This window comes from Dryobates pubescens, chromosome 10 (assembly GCF_014839835.1).
Source record: "Dryobates pubescens isolate bDryPub1 chromosome 10, bDryPub1.pri, whole genome shotgun sequence".
In the NCBI taxonomy this organism is placed as follows: domain Eukaryota; kingdom Metazoa; phylum Chordata; class Aves; order Piciformes; family Picidae; genus Dryobates; species Dryobates pubescens.
This window is the reverse complement of record NC_071621.1, coordinates 23,009,722-23,028,851: the sequence shown is the minus strand read 5'-3', so window position 1 is coordinate 23,028,851 and position 19,130 is coordinate 23,009,722. Positions and strand designations below refer to the sequence as shown.

General features: G+C 43.3%; 1 protein-coding gene across 4 annotated transcripts in view; it reads right to left on the bottom strand.

The window, feature by feature from the left end:
• Positions 1–8,266: 8,266 nt before the first annotated feature.
• The window catches only part of LNX2 (ligand of numb-protein X 2), a 63,669-nt gene continuing 52,805 nt past the window's right edge, over positions 8,267–19,130 (bottom strand). For all 4 annotated transcript variants that reach the window (XM_054164485.1, XM_054164487.1, XM_054164488.1 and 1 more), the window contains exons 6-10: positions 18,914–19,060; positions 15,783–15,960; positions 13,529–13,760; positions 11,710–11,868; positions 8,267–8,952 (exon numbers count right to left, since the gene is read on the bottom strand). In XM_054164485.1, the coding sequence (XP_054020460.1) occupies positions 8,817–8,952; positions 11,710–11,868; positions 13,529–13,760; positions 15,783–15,960; positions 18,914–19,060 (852 nt within the window). In that variant the 3' untranslated portion in view covers positions 8,267–8,816. The remainder of the gene's footprint in view (positions 8,953–11,709; positions 11,869–13,528; positions 13,761–15,782; positions 15,961–18,913; positions 19,061–19,130) is intronic.

The following is a 19,130-nucleotide window of genomic DNA, read 5'->3' as shown; positions in this document are numbered from 1 at the left end:
GGAAGGAGGCTTGTTGCTTTCTCCCTCAGACTGGTTGCAACCCACCACCAGCCCTCCAACATTTGGCAGCTGTCCCAGCTCGACTTTAACTGACTTGAGTTGGACATGGGGTAACTGAAATTCAACAGGTCTGTTGCTGTTCTGGCCCTGCATGAACTCACATAAATCTATTTTTCAAGGTTTATGCTAAAATCCAGTCATGCAGCTCAGGCCAAGCTGGAGCTCTTCTCTGCATCATTAATTCCTTGGCTTGTTTTTCTTTTTCCACAGTTCTCTGCAGGTCATTCCCTACAAAGTGCAGCAAGGGATGGAAGAGCACACTGAAATCATTATCAATAAACAGTTACATCTCAAAGACACACAGAGCCATTATTTCTCAAAGATGCAAACAAAATGGTTTTGCATCGTGTGAATTATTTTCCTATTTGAAACACAAAATCTCTCTCAAATAGCTTTAAAACCCATATTGTGGTGAAGCATCGAGTTTGTTCCATTAACTACTGACAGAGTCAACTGGAGAACCACTGTTATTAATTTCAATGGAAGCTAAAATGCAGTTCATTTTCTGTAATTGCAGGCCCATCACCTAAAGACCCAGGAAAAGCTTTTAATCCAAGGCATTTTTAGAAGGGTATGATTACATCGCATTTCTTCATAAGGTGTATAATTACCAGGGCATCAATCACAAAGAAACACAAAGAGACAAACTTCCTGGGCTGTTACACAGCAGTCTCCTCCCGCTCCCCTGGGGCTGCTGGTGTAGAGGGTGCCCTGGTGGGTGCTGGAGGTGGGGCATCTCTCTGGGACCCAACGGTGATACTTCCCCCAGCTCGGGGGGGGGAGCAGTTAACACAGCAGCTGTCTTGATGCCAGGCTGCATAGGGGACAGGGAACACACACAAGAGTGAGGAGAAAAAACAAAATCTTGGGAGGGAAAATCTGAGGGTATGAGCTATTTAGTTTAAGGATGAGAGACTCTGTGAGGTGTGGAATATTCACCAGAATAACATTTCACTGTAAAGGCACAGGAGAACCCTCCATGGCTGGACAGCTGACACGTCCACACACCAGGTGAAGGTGGCAGCAGGGTGGTGCCTCCCATCCCAGCTGCTCTCAATGGACACCACCCCATGCCAAGCTGCTGGCTGTGCTCACACTGCAGTCAGATGGGACTGTGCAGTTTGTCTTTGCGTGGTCTTTGCTACCTTGATTCTATTCAAAACAAATTGCACAGCTCCTCCATCCTGCCTGTGGAAAGAGGAAACTGTCTGGAGGGAAGAAGAAGAGAAAACTTTGGGGTTGAATTATTGCATGTCCATTTCATTGAAGGAGGGACAGCCATGATAGCCTGCTGTAATTCAAGGCTGCCTCAGCCCAGAGACATAGTGGCAGGGCTTGGGGCTGTAGGCAGAGTCTCAGGCCAGGGCCACTGAATACATACATAGAATACATACATAGAATAAACCAGGTTGGAAGAGACCTTCAAGATCATCGCGTCCAACCCATCAACCAATCCAACACCACCTAAACAACTAACCCATAGCACCAAGCACCCCATCAAGTCTTCTCCTGAAAACCTCTAGTGATGGTGACTCCACCACCTCCCCAGGCAGCCCATTCCAATGTGCAATCACTCTCTCTGTATAGAACTTTTTCCTAACATCTAGCCTGAACCTCCCCTGGCGCAGCCTGAGACTGTGTCCTCTTGTCCTGGTACTGACTGCTCCCAGTCAGGCTCCTTTGTCGCAATAAACCTGAACCATGGAGGAAGCTGAGATCGGTGGAAACACATACCAGGTGACAAATTTAAATCCCACTGAAGTTTTTCCCCAACAATGAACACTTTCAAGACTCAGCTGGACAAGATGCTGTGCCACCTTGTCTAGACTGTGCTTTTGCCAAGAAAGGTTGGACCAGATGATCCTTGAGGTCCCTTCCAACCTGGTATTCTATGATTCTATGAAATTGGGCATTTGATGTGCATTAACAGCCCCTTTCCCTTGCCTCCAGTCCTCTCATCAGATGCTAAGCAGTGGCTGCAATAGGTGTTTCTTTCAGGGGCAGCTTCACCAGTAGAGAAGAGTCACCTCTTGCTGCATCCTGCAGCGAGGGACCATTTAATTGACCGCAAAAAAATGCTAAGTGTACTTATCACCTCGGTGGATGAGGACTAAGGTGGGTAAGAGTGGTGGGAGAAGTAGCTATTTGGGAAGCAATTTAATTAATAAGAAAGTAAGACACAAAAAAGGTCAAGCCTTGCCTCTGCTGTGCTGCATTTAGTCTGCACATGTATGCAGGACTCCAGGTTCCTGCACTGGGGGCTTTTTTCAGCTGGCGAATTTCCCCAAACACAGCAATATTATTTTCTTTTAGTGGATGACATATTGTAATATGTTTAAGGACCTGTAATATTTTATGCTTGTAGCTTTCTTCTTGCAATTGCTGTGCCAGTATGGCAGGGATGCCAGTATTAAAGTTTAATATGATTAAAAAGCTCAATTGTATAACCATGGGGTTATACTCTTTATCTATTCTAATCTGATTAAAATGCTTCTCTTCAGTAGCTTTCCACAATCGCTTTATAGCAAAACCTGGGAGCAAAGCCACCAGCACTTTGGTTTGTCCCAAATCAGAAGAAATACCAAATGGGTTCCTTAATTGCTTGCCTTCCCCCCCCCCCCCCCCCCCCCCCTTTTTTTTAATGCTACCATACAAAACTGGGTCCAAACTGCAAACCTGCCTCCATGTGGCTTTAGAGGAGCTGCTCGCTGAGAAAGAGCTTGTGGAACCCTTGTGGGATGCCTGGGCTTGCCCTGAAGCTGGGTAACATTCAATATCTGCCTGCATAAGGGACAGAGAAAAGGATGTTTGGGTCTTGCTGCCTGATGCTGAGGCTGCTAAGCAATGAAGTCACTACATGTCACTAATGTCACAGATATATCTAAATCCCATCACAGCATTAAATTCATTATTGTAATTAAATTAGCTCATTGCCTATGATACCATGTCCCTACATGATATATCTCGCCCAGCATAGTGCTGAACTTGTTGATGCAAGAGAACATAATCCACCTCTAATTTCCATTGCCATTTAGCACTCATGAGCCACAATTTATTATCAGTCTGAAGGCACAGCACTGAAAATGTGCTGCAGAGAATGTAATAGTCCATTAATAGGTAAAAGCATGAAGACAGAGCTCTGTTTTAGCAAAATTTGCCTCTTCTCCTTCAGCTGTTCCTCTAATGACTACCAACTGCCATTGGTAGGGCAGAAGAGCTGTAGAAGACCGAATATACCTGATGAAATAGAGGTGGATTTGCACCACCAGTAACTATGCTTTGGATATTCACTGTGCTATGGATCTGCAGCATTAGGCAAGCCTAACCCTGAGACTAGAGAGTGCTCCTGATGTGTTTACATGAACCCCTGTAGAAGGTGGAGATGGTTGTTCTGCAGACCTTCCTGCAAGACCCTCAAGACTGAGTTCCCCCTGAGATCATATGATTCTATCATGACCACTGACTGGCACAGCCACAAAGCAGCTTTGATGGCACTGTCTCTTCTCTCCAAACCTGAGCCATGCTGTCAATAGCTTGTTGCTGTGGCTAAGGCAGGATATGAAGGGGCTGGGAGAGAAGTTGAGGTGTTCAAGATAGCTACTACTACTTGGGAAGGAGGGTGAAGATGGGCAACCCCTCCTAGATGCAATATTTGCCCCTGAGTCACAGAAGATGCTCTCCCCTTCCTTCTCTTGCCCAGTTACTCCCCTTCCTGCAATGGGAACGTTTGGCTCTCTCATTCTTCCTTCAGCAAAACAAGCCTGCTTTCCCTGATGAGGATTGTGCCATTTCTGCTTGGCTGTGCTTGTGGCTCACAGATTCCTCCGGCCGGTCTTGACCAGCACAGTTCAAAAACAAAAGCAACCTCCAAACTCAAATACATTCTCTCTCCTTCTAAAACAGCTTCAGGTGCAGTGCCATGCAGGCTCCACACCTTTGACTCAACTCTCAGGCCTCTGATTTCTGAGTTGTTGCAAGTTCTCTGGATCACTCTACAGAAAGGAGCTCATCACCATCATATCAATTGCAATGCATCACTGGCATGGGCATTGCATCCATACTGCACTGCTAATATTCAGGGGACTCCTACATGTGAGATGGCAACAAACTGAAGGACAACATCACCATTTAGCTAGAATTAAGCTTTCTTACTCATGTAAGATTTTTTGAATTGTCCTAAAGCATAAAGTCTAAGGTTTTCTCCATCCTCTGGGCAACAATATATGAGTTGTTCTTCACTAGCTTGACAGATTTATATCAGGAGTGATGAGGCCCTTGCAAATAATTCTCCGTCTCTCCTTCTAATATGTGTTGGGAAAGATCCATTTTTAAAGTATGCAAACCTATGTAGAAGTTGCCTGAGACAACTGGGATGAGAATGCTGCCTGACCTTCCCTGCTGTTACAACATACTCTTGGGCCATGTGGCATTGGACACATAAAACCTTAACTCTAAGCCTACCATTAATGCTGCCCTGTCTGGTACACTCATCCCTTTAACTCAACAGAGTCTCCTACCTTAATTCATTAGCTACTTTTATGAGCCATTAAAATTGCCTCAAAAGTAAATGGTCAAGTTTCTTAACTAAAAAGAACTTGCCTTGCTTTTGGTATTCTCACCATGAGGGTGGTGAAGCCCTGGAATGGGTTGTCCAGGGAGGTGGTTGAGGCCCCATCCCTGGAGGTGTTTAAGACCAGGCTGGATGAGGCTCTGGCCAGCCTGATCTAGTGTGAAGTGTCCCTGCCCATGGCAGGGAGGTTGGAACTAGATGATCCTTGTGGTCCCTTCCAACCCTGACTGATTCTATGATTATCTGGGTCACTCTGTAGCCAAGAACCAGGCTTAGATTTTCATTAGATCTACCCCAAATCTATTAGAGAATTCACAGATAAATTAATTCTGAATTCTTTTGTGATGTTGAATTTTCCCCTCAGTTGTTCCTAACTCTAAATGGGAAGTTCAGAGCAGCAAATTAAATATCTTCAGATTTTGCTTCATTGGCTTGCTGTGAAGCAGAACAAACTGGTTTACATTCTTCACTGGAGATCCCTAGGGTTGTTTGCAGAAGGTATTCCTCCCACGAAGCTCCAGCTCACAGATGACTAGGTCCAACACCTCACACTACAGCTCTGTGCACCTTCAGCCTGCAACAATGAATGAACTCATCTGTCTGAAAACCAAAACTCCAATGGTCTGGCTCTTAACCTTCAAGAAGTAAAAGAGCTAATAACCTCCTGGCAGAGGCAGCTGGTTTCTTCTCTGCTTCTGTACAGAGGCATGGTTTTGATATAAAGGAGCTCACCTATTTCTCACCCAGTAACTACTGCAATGAAGAAGAATCCAGGTTCTGGGCAACTATACTGCAAATCATTAAGAAATTGCTTTTAGACTCATTCCAGCTTCACAGATGTCTAAACATAGAGCATACTTGCCCATAGGACATGGAGATGGGGACTGATCACCAGGAGGCTCAAGTTTCAGCTGTAAATCTGATGTTTCCAGCAAGACTGTCTCCTTGCATCAAATCTGTGCTGTGAAAACATCCTCCAGCTGGTCGGTACCAGCTGGCATTGAGGAGGAAAGATGAAATGCTGCTTATGGCAAAGTACCATAAGGCACAGAGCACACCCCTACTTTAGAAACACTTCTCAGTGCTGGGATTACTGGTTAAACAGCTGGTATCTTACCCAGGCAGGATGAGCATGCCCTGAGACACCTCTGGTACATTCACTGACTGTAATTTATGATAAACCACAGAAAAAGTAAGTATCTTTAAGTCTTCATTGAGTTACCCATATCTTTTACAAAGAGTGAGACAATACTGGGGAGTTATTACAATGAGTAGAATGAACTTTTATTTTCATTCATCCTTCATTAATACCATACAGTCAGAGAGCAATAGCTGGGAAGAAAAAGAAAAAAAAGAAAAAAAAGAAAAGGTAATAATCTTGAAATAATTTAAACCAGAAGGCACAGAAAACCAAATCCAACTATGCAGCTACAAAAGAGAGGGGAAAGATTATTCAGGAAGGCAATTAATTCAGAAAGGTTTTATCGCTAGACGTTCTGATTGGAAGCTACAGCCCACAGAAACAAAACTGCACAGTTCAGGCTTTTGCTATGTATTCATATGAGAGGAAAAAGGAATAAATCTAAAAATCTGATTTTTGCAGGGATTTTGACTGAAAAGCCTGATTTTTAGAATAATTAGAAAAAAACCAAACCAAAACCCCACAACATTAAATCTAGTACATACGCCCTAAAGTCTACACTAAGATGTACAGAGTACAGAATTAACCAGGTTGGAAAAGACTTGTGAGATCATCAAGTCCAACCTATCACCTAGCACCATCTAATCAACTAAACCATGGCACTAAGTGCCTCATCCAGTCTCTTTTTAAACACCTCCAATGATGGTGACTCCACCACCACCCAGGGCAGCCCATTCCAATGGCCAATCACTCTTTCTGTGAAGAACTTCATCCTAACATTCAGCCTAAACCTCCCCTGGTGCAGCCTGAGATTGTGTCCTCTTGTTCTGTCACAGGGTGTCTGGGAGAAGAGACCAGCCTCCACCTGGCTACACCCTCCCTTCAGGTAGTTGTAGATGGCAACAAGGTCTCCCCTGAGCCTCCTCTTCTCAAGGCTAAACCACCATAGCTCCCTCAGCCTCTCCTCATAGGGCTTGTGCTCCAAACCCCTCACCAGCTTTGTTGCCCTTCTCTGGACACATTCAAGCAACTCAACATCTTTCCTAAACTGAGGGGCCCAGAACTGGACACAGTACTCAAGGTGTACTTTACAAAAAAACCCCAATAATAATTTTGCATTAGGAGCAAAGCATAAACAGCATCTGGGGACGGGAGGAAACTTGTTCTTAGATCCGTTGGAGTATCAAATAAGTTTGGTGTTTGCCTCGGAAACACAAGTTCTCGGTACAGTAATGTACTGCAGAGCACATTGAGGACACTGAGAGCATACATGACAGAGAAGAATAAAACCATTTCATTCATTCATGAGTTGTTTGTTTTTTTTACAGTGTTGTTTTTTGGTGGTGGGTTGTGGTTTTTCTTTTTTGCAAAAGAGTAACTTTATTCCTCTTGAAATCAAAGCTACTCGAGTTAATGACATGCGATAACGACGCCCCGATATTATACCCAGCCGAGTCTGAAAATAAAGGTCATGCTTCACAATTGAAATATGCTGTGATTCTCAAATACATTCTCTGGTAATTAATAGTACAATACAGAGGTCATTCATAAAATCAGTTCAGGTTGGGAACCTGGCTTACAAACGAAGCTCTTTTTTTTCCTTATGTTTTCAAATAGGTAGAACACTGACAGCACACAGGGTTAGCTCCCGCTCAGCACATTTCTGCCTGCGCTCCACCCTTTCTCTTCTTCAACGCGTGGGTGCTTAGCTTGCAAATATCATGGAAAAAGCAAAGTCTAGGAGTTACAGGTTGGTTGGTAAAAATGCTAAGTACAATCCAAGATAAATACTGTTACTCTTACCGACAACTTAATAGCAGGTGCTTTCTAAAGGGAAAAAAAAAATCAAAACAAAAAATCAAAGTATCCTGAAATGCAAGAGAGAGCGTTTCAGCATTTGACATCAAGGCATTTGCACATTTGTCAGGAGGTGACAGAATGAAGGTGAACTTTGCAGCTTGCTTTGCAGTTGGACTTGAATTCGAAGAGCCTTCCTTCTAGCCTGCCCACCTCTAAACCATAATGTATGGTTTCTTAACAGCTCGCCCTTTTTATTTGTTTTGGTGGGTTGTTTTTTTCTCCTGGAAATAATTCTCCCCCGTTTAGAAAGTACAAGTCAAAGTCCTGCTTCCACACATGACTAAAGAGAGCTGACAACTACAATAGAAACGGTAAAAATGATCTCTGTAAAAATGTTCATCAAAAGTCTCTGACATAGCAAAACATTCGTTTGTAAAGTAAAAGCCTAACACTGCAAGCCATTCACTCAGAGGTGGCCTCGGGCACGGGGACTCTCGCCAGCGTTGCAACAGTTATTACTCCCATGTTTCTTGTCGTTATAGGATACAAACTCTGTAATATATTAAAGTTTTCCTAACAAAGAGTCCAATTATTGCACTTTATAAAAATTCCAGTAATATCAGGCTTTTATCCTACTTTTCTATGAACACTGATGCCCTGCTAGAAAACTTTGGGGTAGCGGGGTTGGGGGGGGGGGGGGGATATAATTTCTGATGGGTTATGTGAATCAGTTTGAAATACTGAGCCAAAAATGGAAGGCTTAAGAAATGGAGAGGAGTACCTTTGGGAACAGATTTTTGATTACAGCAGCAGACAGATGTGTCACTGCAGTACTGACACACATTCTCATTGCAGGGAAGAATGGGCACGTGGCTCTTACGTTTATATATGGCGTATAACTTGAGCACGTATAACAGAGAAACCCAAAGAACCACTAAGTTCTTCTGCTGACTCTACAAGCCTGACAGGGACAGCTCAGTGACAGCCGTATCAGAGTGGGAGTTTCTCTGTGAGCTCCTGTATATTTTCATTTGCATCAGCAATGGATACAGCAAACAGAAATGGCTATTTCAGGATGGAAAGATATATAAAGGAAGTCTGAGAGGCCCATTTGAAAAAAAGAAGAAATACAGCAGTTTTGGCCCTACGTATAACCAGCTGTATCAATATGGAAAGAAAGGATGGAGATTTTTGTGCCAGCTATCTAGAAAAAAGACACTGCTTGAACCAAAGTCAGTCACACATTTATATGAGGCTTCCAGGCCAGCAAATGACAGTTAAAGTTACTTTGTTCCTCTGCTCCTTCAGCATAGGAACAAGTGCAGAATGGCTCATTCCAACCGTGGACAGTCCGTTTACAGCAACAATCATATCACCACACCTGAAAAACACAAAGAAGAAAATAATCCAAATGGTAACTCCTGCTCTGCAGTAACTAGTACACACCAACAAGCAACACTTCATTGCTGGGGTGACTGGCTTGCATCAGGTTGGAAGTGTGGCTAAAAAAGCCGAAAGGATTAGATTTTAAGTCTGTTTCTGTAACTCATCTGGGAATTTCCCAGATCACTAGATTTCAATTCTAACACAAAGATAGTTCTGCATTAAGAGCTGACCTGCAGGGAAGCATGAAAAGAGTTGGAAAGATCTAATGGAGCCAAGACAAGTAAATGGGACAGCATGTGCATGCCAGAAGTCTTTGTGGTTGATTGCGTGGACTGCAACACATTTACACCAAATGTGCCTTTACCATAGGAGGTGTAAGTAAAGCTACAGTTACCAACCACATTCCAACCAAGAACTTTGTTTTCAGTGGTTTATGAATTTGTCAAATTTAATCATTTAGCTTGAAATCTCCCTCAACCAATGGCTCAACTGAGAAGCTGTAGCACCTCTGTGGTTTTGAGGAACAGAAATCTGGGAAAGTGCTGGTTGATGGCCCATAGAAAACTGACTTCAAAGGGTTTGGTTTCAGTTTTTACAAACTTAAAAGAAGCTTCAGAAAACCCCCACCTAAGTTCTTCCTACGTTGAGTATGCTATTCTCTGTGATTTGAGTTTGTTTGGCATACCCCAGAGCAGCTGAATATGTCTCTGGATATCAGACAGGACTTTTCCTGAAACTGATCCTCATAGCTATTGGAGGCATGAAAATGGATGGCAAACAGATGCTCTCTTGAGCTCTCCTGGTGCCCTCTGCTAGAGCAGAGCAGAGGAAGTACAAGTGGTGTGACTAACACCAGTCTAATGTGCCTTCAATGGCACTTCTCTGCCTAAACCAAGGTACCCACCACCCAAAGGACGATGCTACAGTTCACTGAGCGGGGTCTCACTCATCCAGCCTTTCTGCTGAAGTTATTTCCCCTTCTATAAAATCACACCAGACAGATAATGTAGGCAGAAAACTGTCTTAACTATTGAACTGTAAAGTAATTTGCTTGCTTCCTTCCTCTCTAACCAAACAAAACAGATAATCTAAATGAAACAGAACAGCTTCAAAAAGCCCTGCCCTGGAATAAAGCATAGTGCAAGTTCTAAGGAGCTCTCCCTTGCTGATGGTCCCTTTTGGTACATTTGAACAGAGTGTACTATATCACAATATCATACAAGAGCATCTTTTCCATTCCTTACAAGGGGGTCAGTGTGACCACAACCACTTTTCCTTCTTCTCAGGAATGATACTTGAACTTCCATTTGCGTGAATACTTCTAGTTATTAATTCACCGATCGGAAATTCTATACTTTGGGTCGAACTGAATTCTTCCATTTAATGCAAACTGTCTCCCAGTTGTCCACAAAAATCTAATTGTGTGTTCAGCCAAGCCATTTTTTTCATTTATTTATCTAGCCATTGAACTGAAAAATCAATTACTGGCAAGGCTCTAGGCATCAGTACATTTTTGCTTAAGTTACTTTGTAAGTAAATCTACACGTAAAAAAATCATAACATACAGTTCCACGTTTGTTACTGCCGCCTTCACAGAAGATCAGGTTATGATCAAGAGAACCTTTAATAGGAACAGTTAAGTCCTGGTTCTGAACTAATTCTACCTAAAGCTAAGATGCATACACACATATTAGACCTCAGGGTTGCATCCAAACATTATGTGTAAGTAGAACCATAGAATCTTTAAGGTCAGGAGGGTCCTCAGGATGTCTCTAGTCCCACCTCCTGCTTAAAGCGAGGTCATCTGTGAGATCTGACCAGGTTGCTCAGGGCTTCATATGGCCAGGTCTCAGAAACTTGCAAGGACAGAGACTGGGCAATCTGTGACACTGTCTGAGAGGTGCTCCTTATAACCTGTCTCAACCTCTTTTGCTCAGCTTGTGCCTGTTCTCTCTTCCTCTTGTCCTGCAATACTGTGAAGAGCCTGGGCTCTGTCTCTTCAGTAATCCCTTTGCAGGCACTGAAAGGGGCTGTTAGGTGCCTCTGAGGACACCTGTGCTCCCAGATGAGCAACCCCAGCTCCCCAAGCCTCTCCTTGTAGGGCAAGTGCTTCAGCTCCCCTCATCTTGAGGGCCTCAGCTGAACATGCCTCCTTTATCAGTGTTTTTCCTGCCATCTAATGGCTCTCAGAGCACTGACATAGGGAACTGGTTCCTTAATTATCTTTCCAGAGGTACTGACATTTTCGCCTACTTTCTTTCCTTTCCATTAAAGCAGCAGCACCCATCATCAGTACTAATGGCTTCTGAAAGGTATATGAAAGGATAAATTAGTTTTCCCCATTTTACAGAAGTTCCAATTTTTTGGCTGTACCCTAGGAAGACACAAATGTTACAAACTAGCTGGTTCTGCACATAGTCATTTTACAATGTCTCTTGGCCTAAAGAAGCCAGTAAGACGGAGACAGCAGGTGACATCAGCACAATAGCCAGGGAGGAGGGTGGCAGATGCAGAGGTGCCAGCACAAGCATCATCGCTGACAGACATCCTTTCTTCAGCAGCAATACCCTGTACTACCCTGCACCACACTCATCAGGGAGGCAAAGCCCTACTGGTCTGCATGATTCCCTCAGCACGAGTCGCTACAGCGAATTTCCTTAAGTAATCAGTTGCACCAACAGGTAACTATTTAAAAGTGATGATGATCATAATGATGATGATTAATATTATTACTACTATTATTTTAGCTTACTTTAATCTTCCATCAAAGTAGGCAGGAGTTCCAAGAACAATGGTTTTAATAAAGAAAGGCTGGTTCGTGTGGTTCTCCTCATAGCCGCCGACGATGCTGAAACCCCAGCTGCCTAAATTGCTCCGCCGCAGTACTACGTCATGGCAGCTATGTAGGCAGCTGTGGAATGAACAGTGAGAGAAAAAGCCATGTAGACCACACTGAGGTATTTTTATAGCAGGCACAACACCTGCTGTCACATCATTACCACTGTGCTAAGTGTGGAAGAGAAGGGAAGGGATGGTGATTAGACCTCCGTTCCCACAGTAATTTTGTGGTATTTAAACCAATCACCGAAAGTGCCCACAATCCTGAGACAGAAAAGTGTTTTAGAAGAAATAATGTGGTGCTAAAATAATAATTTAAACAGTTAACTCTGTAAACTGACAGTAACAGAATGGCATTTGGGGGATTTCACAGGTAGCAAGAACGTGGGTAGAAAATAGACACCTGACGTGTTCAGCTTGAAAGTCAAAAACACAAGAAGCTTTTCTTCCACCCCCAGCAGTTTAGGCATTTTCTACTTTAAGATCTAAAAGTCCATGCATCATCTTCACTACCTCTAAACTGATGCATCACCAGTAATAAAATTATGTATGATTAGCCATTTTATGACACAGAATGTAAATAATTCAGATCATGCTTCCCTAACTATATTGGTACATGTTATCTCCCCCAGTGAAATTTAATTACTGCCAAGGAAGTTGGCAGTAACTGTAAGTTCTGGGGGAAAAAAAAAACCACCACAAAACACAAAAGAAACATAGAAATTAACTTTAGGGTAAAAAAAGATGCCAAGTTCTTTACCAATATACAACACTCCTTTAACAAATAGCAGCACAATGCATTGCATAACTTCAGGAACCACACATGGGCCTTTCTAGTATGTATATAAGCAATAAGCCACTTCTGAGGCATGGAAAGGAAGTACGACTACCAAAGCTGAGAGCTATTTACTGAGACTAGATGACTGAAAAGAAACTAATTGCTAAAGGACCTCAGAAAAAGTGGGAAATCTTTGGAGGGCCAGTTCTGTTATCTTCATCTGCATTCTGCTACCAATACACCTTGTTCTTGTTGTGGTTTTATGTGTAAACTACAGACCTGAGAGTGGTAACTATCAAGAGGGAGAGGAATTAACCTGCATGCCCTGACTGAAGTTAATAACATTATTTGCTGTAGTGAGAACACTTCTTGATAGCAAGCAGTGCTGGAATGAGTTTATAGGTGTAGCCACAAGAGAGTGAAAAACAGGACAGTAAAAATGAAACACAGTGATGTCCAGCAGACCGCAGATTAGTCAGGAGGAGGGAGCTCACTGCAAATCTTGATGAGTTTTTGTGTTTGGCAGAGACAACAATCTGCTCTTGAAAAAAAGCCATGGGAATCTCTTACTACAGGCTCACTTGTGTACAAGAGACCCATGTCAGAACAGCAAGTCTAATCTGATATTCTATAATTATGGTGTTTTTATTAACAAGATCTCTCGTTTTAGATATTCTACAGAAAGTTACAGTGTGGCTAAACAAAAAGAAAATATGCCTTGTGTTCATCCACGTGGGTAGTTACTATGGTTTGAGAGAAGGGAAACCCAGTTTCCTAAGGAAACACTGCTCCTGTTCACAGTCTGATTTGTAAGCACACTGCCAAACGAATACAACTGAGATGGTCAAGCAAAACGACAGGCAGATGTGCTGCAACTAATAAGGTCTGTGCTTTGTATCTCTCTTGGACTTATCTTCAAATAGGTAACTAACAACATTATCAATTAATTCTGTACCTTGGAAGGCCCAGCCACATGACCCATGATGGTGACCAGCTGGCATCATATTCATTTTCACTGATGGTACTCAATTGTTCTTCATTAGCCTGGGGCTGTTCTTCTACAATCTGGACTTCCAGGGCTTTCAGGGCAACTACTGAAGAGGCAGCACTAGCTTTCAGCATGGCCACCGCCTCGCTGTGACTTAGGTTAGTCAAATCGATGCCATTGATGTTCAGCAGCACATCACCTGTTGAAAGGTGCAAGAGAGAACACGTCAGGCTGGCGGAGGCGCTCCTGCCAACGGCACCTCCCATGCTAGGCTTTCACTTAGTACTGTGTCTTTTGGAGCTCAGACAGCCTGGCATTGCAAATAGCTCCGAGGCCTTACACTGCTGGTTTGAAAAACTAACGTACTGAGCTACTAAGCTGGATCAGTATCATTTGTTTCCACATAACCAATGCTGTGGCTTGTATAGCATTGTAATGTGCTGGGTTGAAATTTTCCCCCCCAACATTAACTTTGCCAGACCAGACCTGCTGGAAGCTGTATTTACAAGCCAAAACTATGATCTACAATGGAATGCAATGAATATGTACAAAATATGCAGGATTTACTATATTGACAGGTATTTACAATTAAAAAACAGCACAAGAACCCCCCAGTCAAAGAGCAGGTGAAGGTACCAGCTTCTCCTTCCCTGCCTCCCCCTGACCTCCCTGTACTAAAGGGAGAAGAGACGAAAGCAGAGAAGTTAATACTGAAACAATGCATACAATGATACTTTGAAAATTTGAGACAGAAATTACCTAGGCACCTCATAATCTCAGCTAGCTGCAACTGCTATTGCAGATGCCACTTCATAATTGTTTCCAGTAACAGATTTCAGGTCCACCCTAACTTTAAAAGGGAAGGAAGAATGATGGAAGGAACAATAGACACATCACAAAATAACCAACTCTTGTAGGTCAGTGAGGCTCCACAGAGTGTTTTAGGTCTTTTGCTTTTTCTAAAGCAAAAATCTACTGCAAAGGCCGACACAACCCCCCAGCACACTACAAATAAAGAAAGAGCAAGCATCTCTACAAAGATAATCACTAAAAAAAAACCTGCCAGCATTTTATTTTACTTCAGAATAATTTATAAAAGCTTTAAGATGAAATTGAGCATGTTATTTACTGTCCAAGAAGTGACAGACTCCTCTTTCACACAATGTCTCGCTCACTGATGAAAGCCAGGAAAAACAAAGCGAAAGTGTGAACACTTGGGCCACGTTTGGAGTAAGACTGATTTTTTAAAAGCTTTTGCTTTCCAGGGAAAGCTACAGTTGAGGTGCAGCTTAACTTGAAATCCCATTTGTTTCTGCTGTGCTTACTTTATGCTACACAATGAAAGATCAATTGCAATTCTTCTATCAAGTGTGCGTCTCATAGTAGTACAGAAAAAGAAAGAATATCCGTTGGTATGTGGGTGCAAAACTCCCTCTCTCAGAAGCATATAAGAATGCTCCCACACTGTTCTTTTTAAATTTGCAATCTGTGAAGTTTTTCCCCTACATTTCTTTCCCAGAAATCTGTGAAATCTGTAATTCAGTAAACTCTGAGTCACAGAGATCCCATGGGCAGCCTTTGTTTCGCCTAAGACACAATAGGTTTTAATCACCAAATGCTTTGCAATCTATCAGGTAGGCTGGCCTCACCTACACCGAGTCTGACCTCTACCTCTCAGTTTCATTCTGCAAAGCCAAGGAACACTGATGGGTACAAAGCCAAGCTGTCCCAGAGGATAAGGAGGCATTCAGGAGCTAGGGTCAAGCCTAATGTAGCTTCAGAGGTAAAGGGCATGAGTGAGCTGTGACCTGTCATCAGAGCATCTCTGCTGTTCAGATATTACACTGAAGAGCAGAGATTTCTCAGAGAGAGATGGAGCCCAGCCCACCACATTAAACACAAAACCAGGATGTGTGCATAGCAGTAGAGGCAACTGCACCAGACCCTCAGCTCAGGGGATTACTGTCAGCTTTAAAGAATTTAACCAGGCATTTCCTGGTCTTAGTTGCTTCCCCTGCTATCACTCTCTAAACATCCTTTTCCTGGAAGAGATGGAGGTGCGATACTAAATACTCTGTTTCCATTACTGAAACATGAAGAAGCATCCATCAGCACTTCCCTACATTAGTGAAAAGTTTCCTGACACCACCTGACTTCAGAGCACGAACACATCACACAACAATCAGCGGCCACCCGCGCCACCAGGAAGGCCAAGCCCCACCTCGTTTAATCCTGCCGTCTCTTGCCAAACACCCGTGAGGCTGCACACTTGTCACAAAGATGGGCAATTCGCCACTTTTGCTGCCTCTGCCTCCTGCCACTGTCATTCCCAGAGATTCATGTGGCTCTTTTTTCACAGTAATGTGCTTTTCTTGGCATGTAACACACTGGGAGAGATCCTGTTTGACAAGGATAAATAACATTGTTAAAAATTAAACCCACAACCAAACCAGAACACGACTAAATTGTGGGTGGAGGGAGTGGAGGGCTTAAGGTCATTTAGAGAATCACTGACAAAAATATTAGGAAGAGAAGTGATTTAAAAATAAATTTATTGAAGCACAACAGAGTTTTCTGGCAAGGTTCACTCTAATTCATTCTATGTGAAAGGAACACAGGAAATTGGAATCAGGTTGGAGTGATTTAAATGGGGATCTGGAGAAATTATTTATACAGAGATAGGGGAGATCAAGTCAGGATTGGGTTGGAGTGAGTCTTGTGTAACTTTGGAATAGCAATGATTTGAGGATCAACACCACCACCAACTCATTGAATTAGATTGTACAATTCCCTACCAACACTGAGTCAATAATCAATAATTTGTTACAATCAAACACAGTGATTCAGTTAAAGATTCGACAAAGTTTCTACATTAAATCTCATATAGACACATGTACAGATGTAGAGGTTAACCTATGATTAAGATGTTTCTTATCTGCAGATTATATTTTGGTACTCACAGAACCACCAAGGTTGGAAGAGACCTCAAAGATCATCAAGTCCAACCTGTCACCACAGACCTCAATAACCTTTGAGCATCCTGAGATCAAATTATAGTGAATTACTCACTATAATTCCTTCTTTGGTGGTGATCTTCCATTGTGAAAGACAGGTTGGTGGCTGCTGTGATCCCAGAGAGCTCCAAAGGGCCCCACTTTAGGATTGGTATTTATAGGGTCACAAGATGGTTGTCCAGTTTTGGGCTCCCCAGTTCAAGAGGGACAAGAGAGAGAGTCCAATGGAGAGCTACCAGGATGATTAAGGGACTGAAGCACGTGCCCTAGGGGCAGAGTCTGAGAGCCCTGGGGCTTTTCAGTCTGGAGAAGAGAAGATTTAGAGGGGATTTAATAAATGTTTATAAATATCTGAGGGCTGAGTGTCAAGAGGAAGGGGACAGGCTCTTCCCCGTTGCACCCTGTGATAGGACAAGGGGTAATGGATACAAATCCCTCAACATGAGGAGGAACTTGTTCACTGTGAGGGTCACAGAGCACTGGAACAGGCTGCCCAGAGAGGTTGTGGAGTCTCCTTCTCTGGAGACTTTCAAGATCCCTCTGGATGTGTTCCTGTGTGACCTGTGCTAGATTCTATGGCCCTGCTCTGGCAGAGGAGTTGGACTTGATGATCTTTGGAGGTGCCTTCCAACCCCTAACATCCTGTGATCCTATGACTTTGGTCAGTGTTTTTCCACGGTGGCTGCAATTCTTGTCAGGTGATATTGACAACTTCCAGACTGGGCTTCAGATATGAGCAGGAGGCATCTCGGGTATGTTTCACAGGCAACAGGAGTTCCAGGTGTGGTTAGGGAGTGCCTGATCTCAACTCACCATATTTACACCAGGATAAGAAGGTACCAAACTGTCTCAACTCACTGCCCCTGTAGGCAAGGTCAGAAAGCGCCTGATTGTCCCACCCCACTGCACATGCAATTGAACCGAGAGCAATGTTGGGTCCACTGCCCTTGTAACTAAAGCAAGAATGATGTTGCTGGGTGTTGACGTTGTGATGCGGCCTGGGGTGGGGTGGTCTTCCCCACCAAATCAATACACCCCAAAGCTATACTCTGGCACTTTAACAGAAAGGTTTTAAAAGGACTAAGGAGTGCAAATTTGCTTCAGATTTCCTCTGTCTTTTCTCTTGGAAAATGTCAGCACTGCATTCTTGGATTTCCAATTCGAGATGCTCCTTTTGACTCACTCTGCTCCTCATATGTACATGTTAATCACATCTATATGTATGTATCTATCTGTCTGTATGCATACCATCACTTATAAAGCCAGCTCCTTCTTAAGGCTTTAGGACTAAGTGGGGAGTGCCATGCAATTATATAAACACTTTTTAAGCCACAAGATTTCTAAGCCAACTGTAGATTTATCAGAGAGAGGGAAAGAGAAATGGTTTTAAAGATAGGGAAGGCCCACTTGTGGTTACACAGGACTTTGAAAGACTGTGTGGTATTAATATATGAGGGAAATCAGCTCAGCCAACAGATCAGCTTTGGAACTGTAGTATGAATGCAACCCAAATTGGCAGATGGAAAGTAGGTTCAAATCCTGTAATCCTTAGGACATAAGGACAGAGCTCAAAGGGTTGTGGCCAATGGGGCAGAGTCTAGTTGGAGGCCCACGGCTAGCAGTGTTGGTCTCCAGGGATCAGTATTGGGTCCCTCCCTGCTCACCATCTTCATCAATGACCCAGACAAATGGACAGAGTGTACCCTCAGCAAGGGTGTTGATGATACCAGACTGGGAGGAGTGTCTGACACACCAGAAAGCTGTGCTGCCATTCAGTGTGACCTGGACAGGCTGGGCAGTTCTGTGGGGAGAAACCTGCTTAAATTAGCAAGGGCAAGTGCAGAATACTGCATTCAGGGAAGAATACCGTGCTGATCTGCTGGAGAGCTGCTCTTCAACGTGCTCTTTATATGCTGGATGGTGTGCACCACACCTCCTTTTCTTGCTGGTTGGAGCCAGCACAGTGGCAACAAAAAAAATAATGCTCTTGAATGCCAGCTCTCCCATGCAGCAGTAACACATGAGCCACTGTCTTAGGTAAGTCCAACAACTACAGTTCTATGAGCTCAGAGAACTTGCTGCTTTCACTGCAGTCAGGAAAAAACCCACAAACCCAACCAACCAAAAAAACCCTGAAATGATGTTGCATATCTTTTGTTCCCACTCCAGACATGAAGTAGGATTTGGGTACTTGGAAGATGTCTTTTAAAGAAAAAATATAAAAGAAGACAAAGGTAGCTGTAAAAGAAGACATAACCCCTTCTTCCAAACTTGCCTCACAACACACTTACATCTTCACAAGACTAAATCTGGGTTTATACCTCCTGGAAACACCAACCTTATGTGAGTTGGGTCTGCTGTGAAACAGCTGCTGTGACTGGTGCTGGTGTGAGCTGCTGTTGTGAGTCCCTGTGTCTCGGATAATACTGACCGTCTGCGACTTCGTAGGTCTAGAGATGATCAAATTCACTCTCTCCCCACTAGCCTGTTAAATACATAAAACAAAGTAAAGAAGTCGATAGGATATTGATTATTAGCAGAGATGGAGGAAAAAA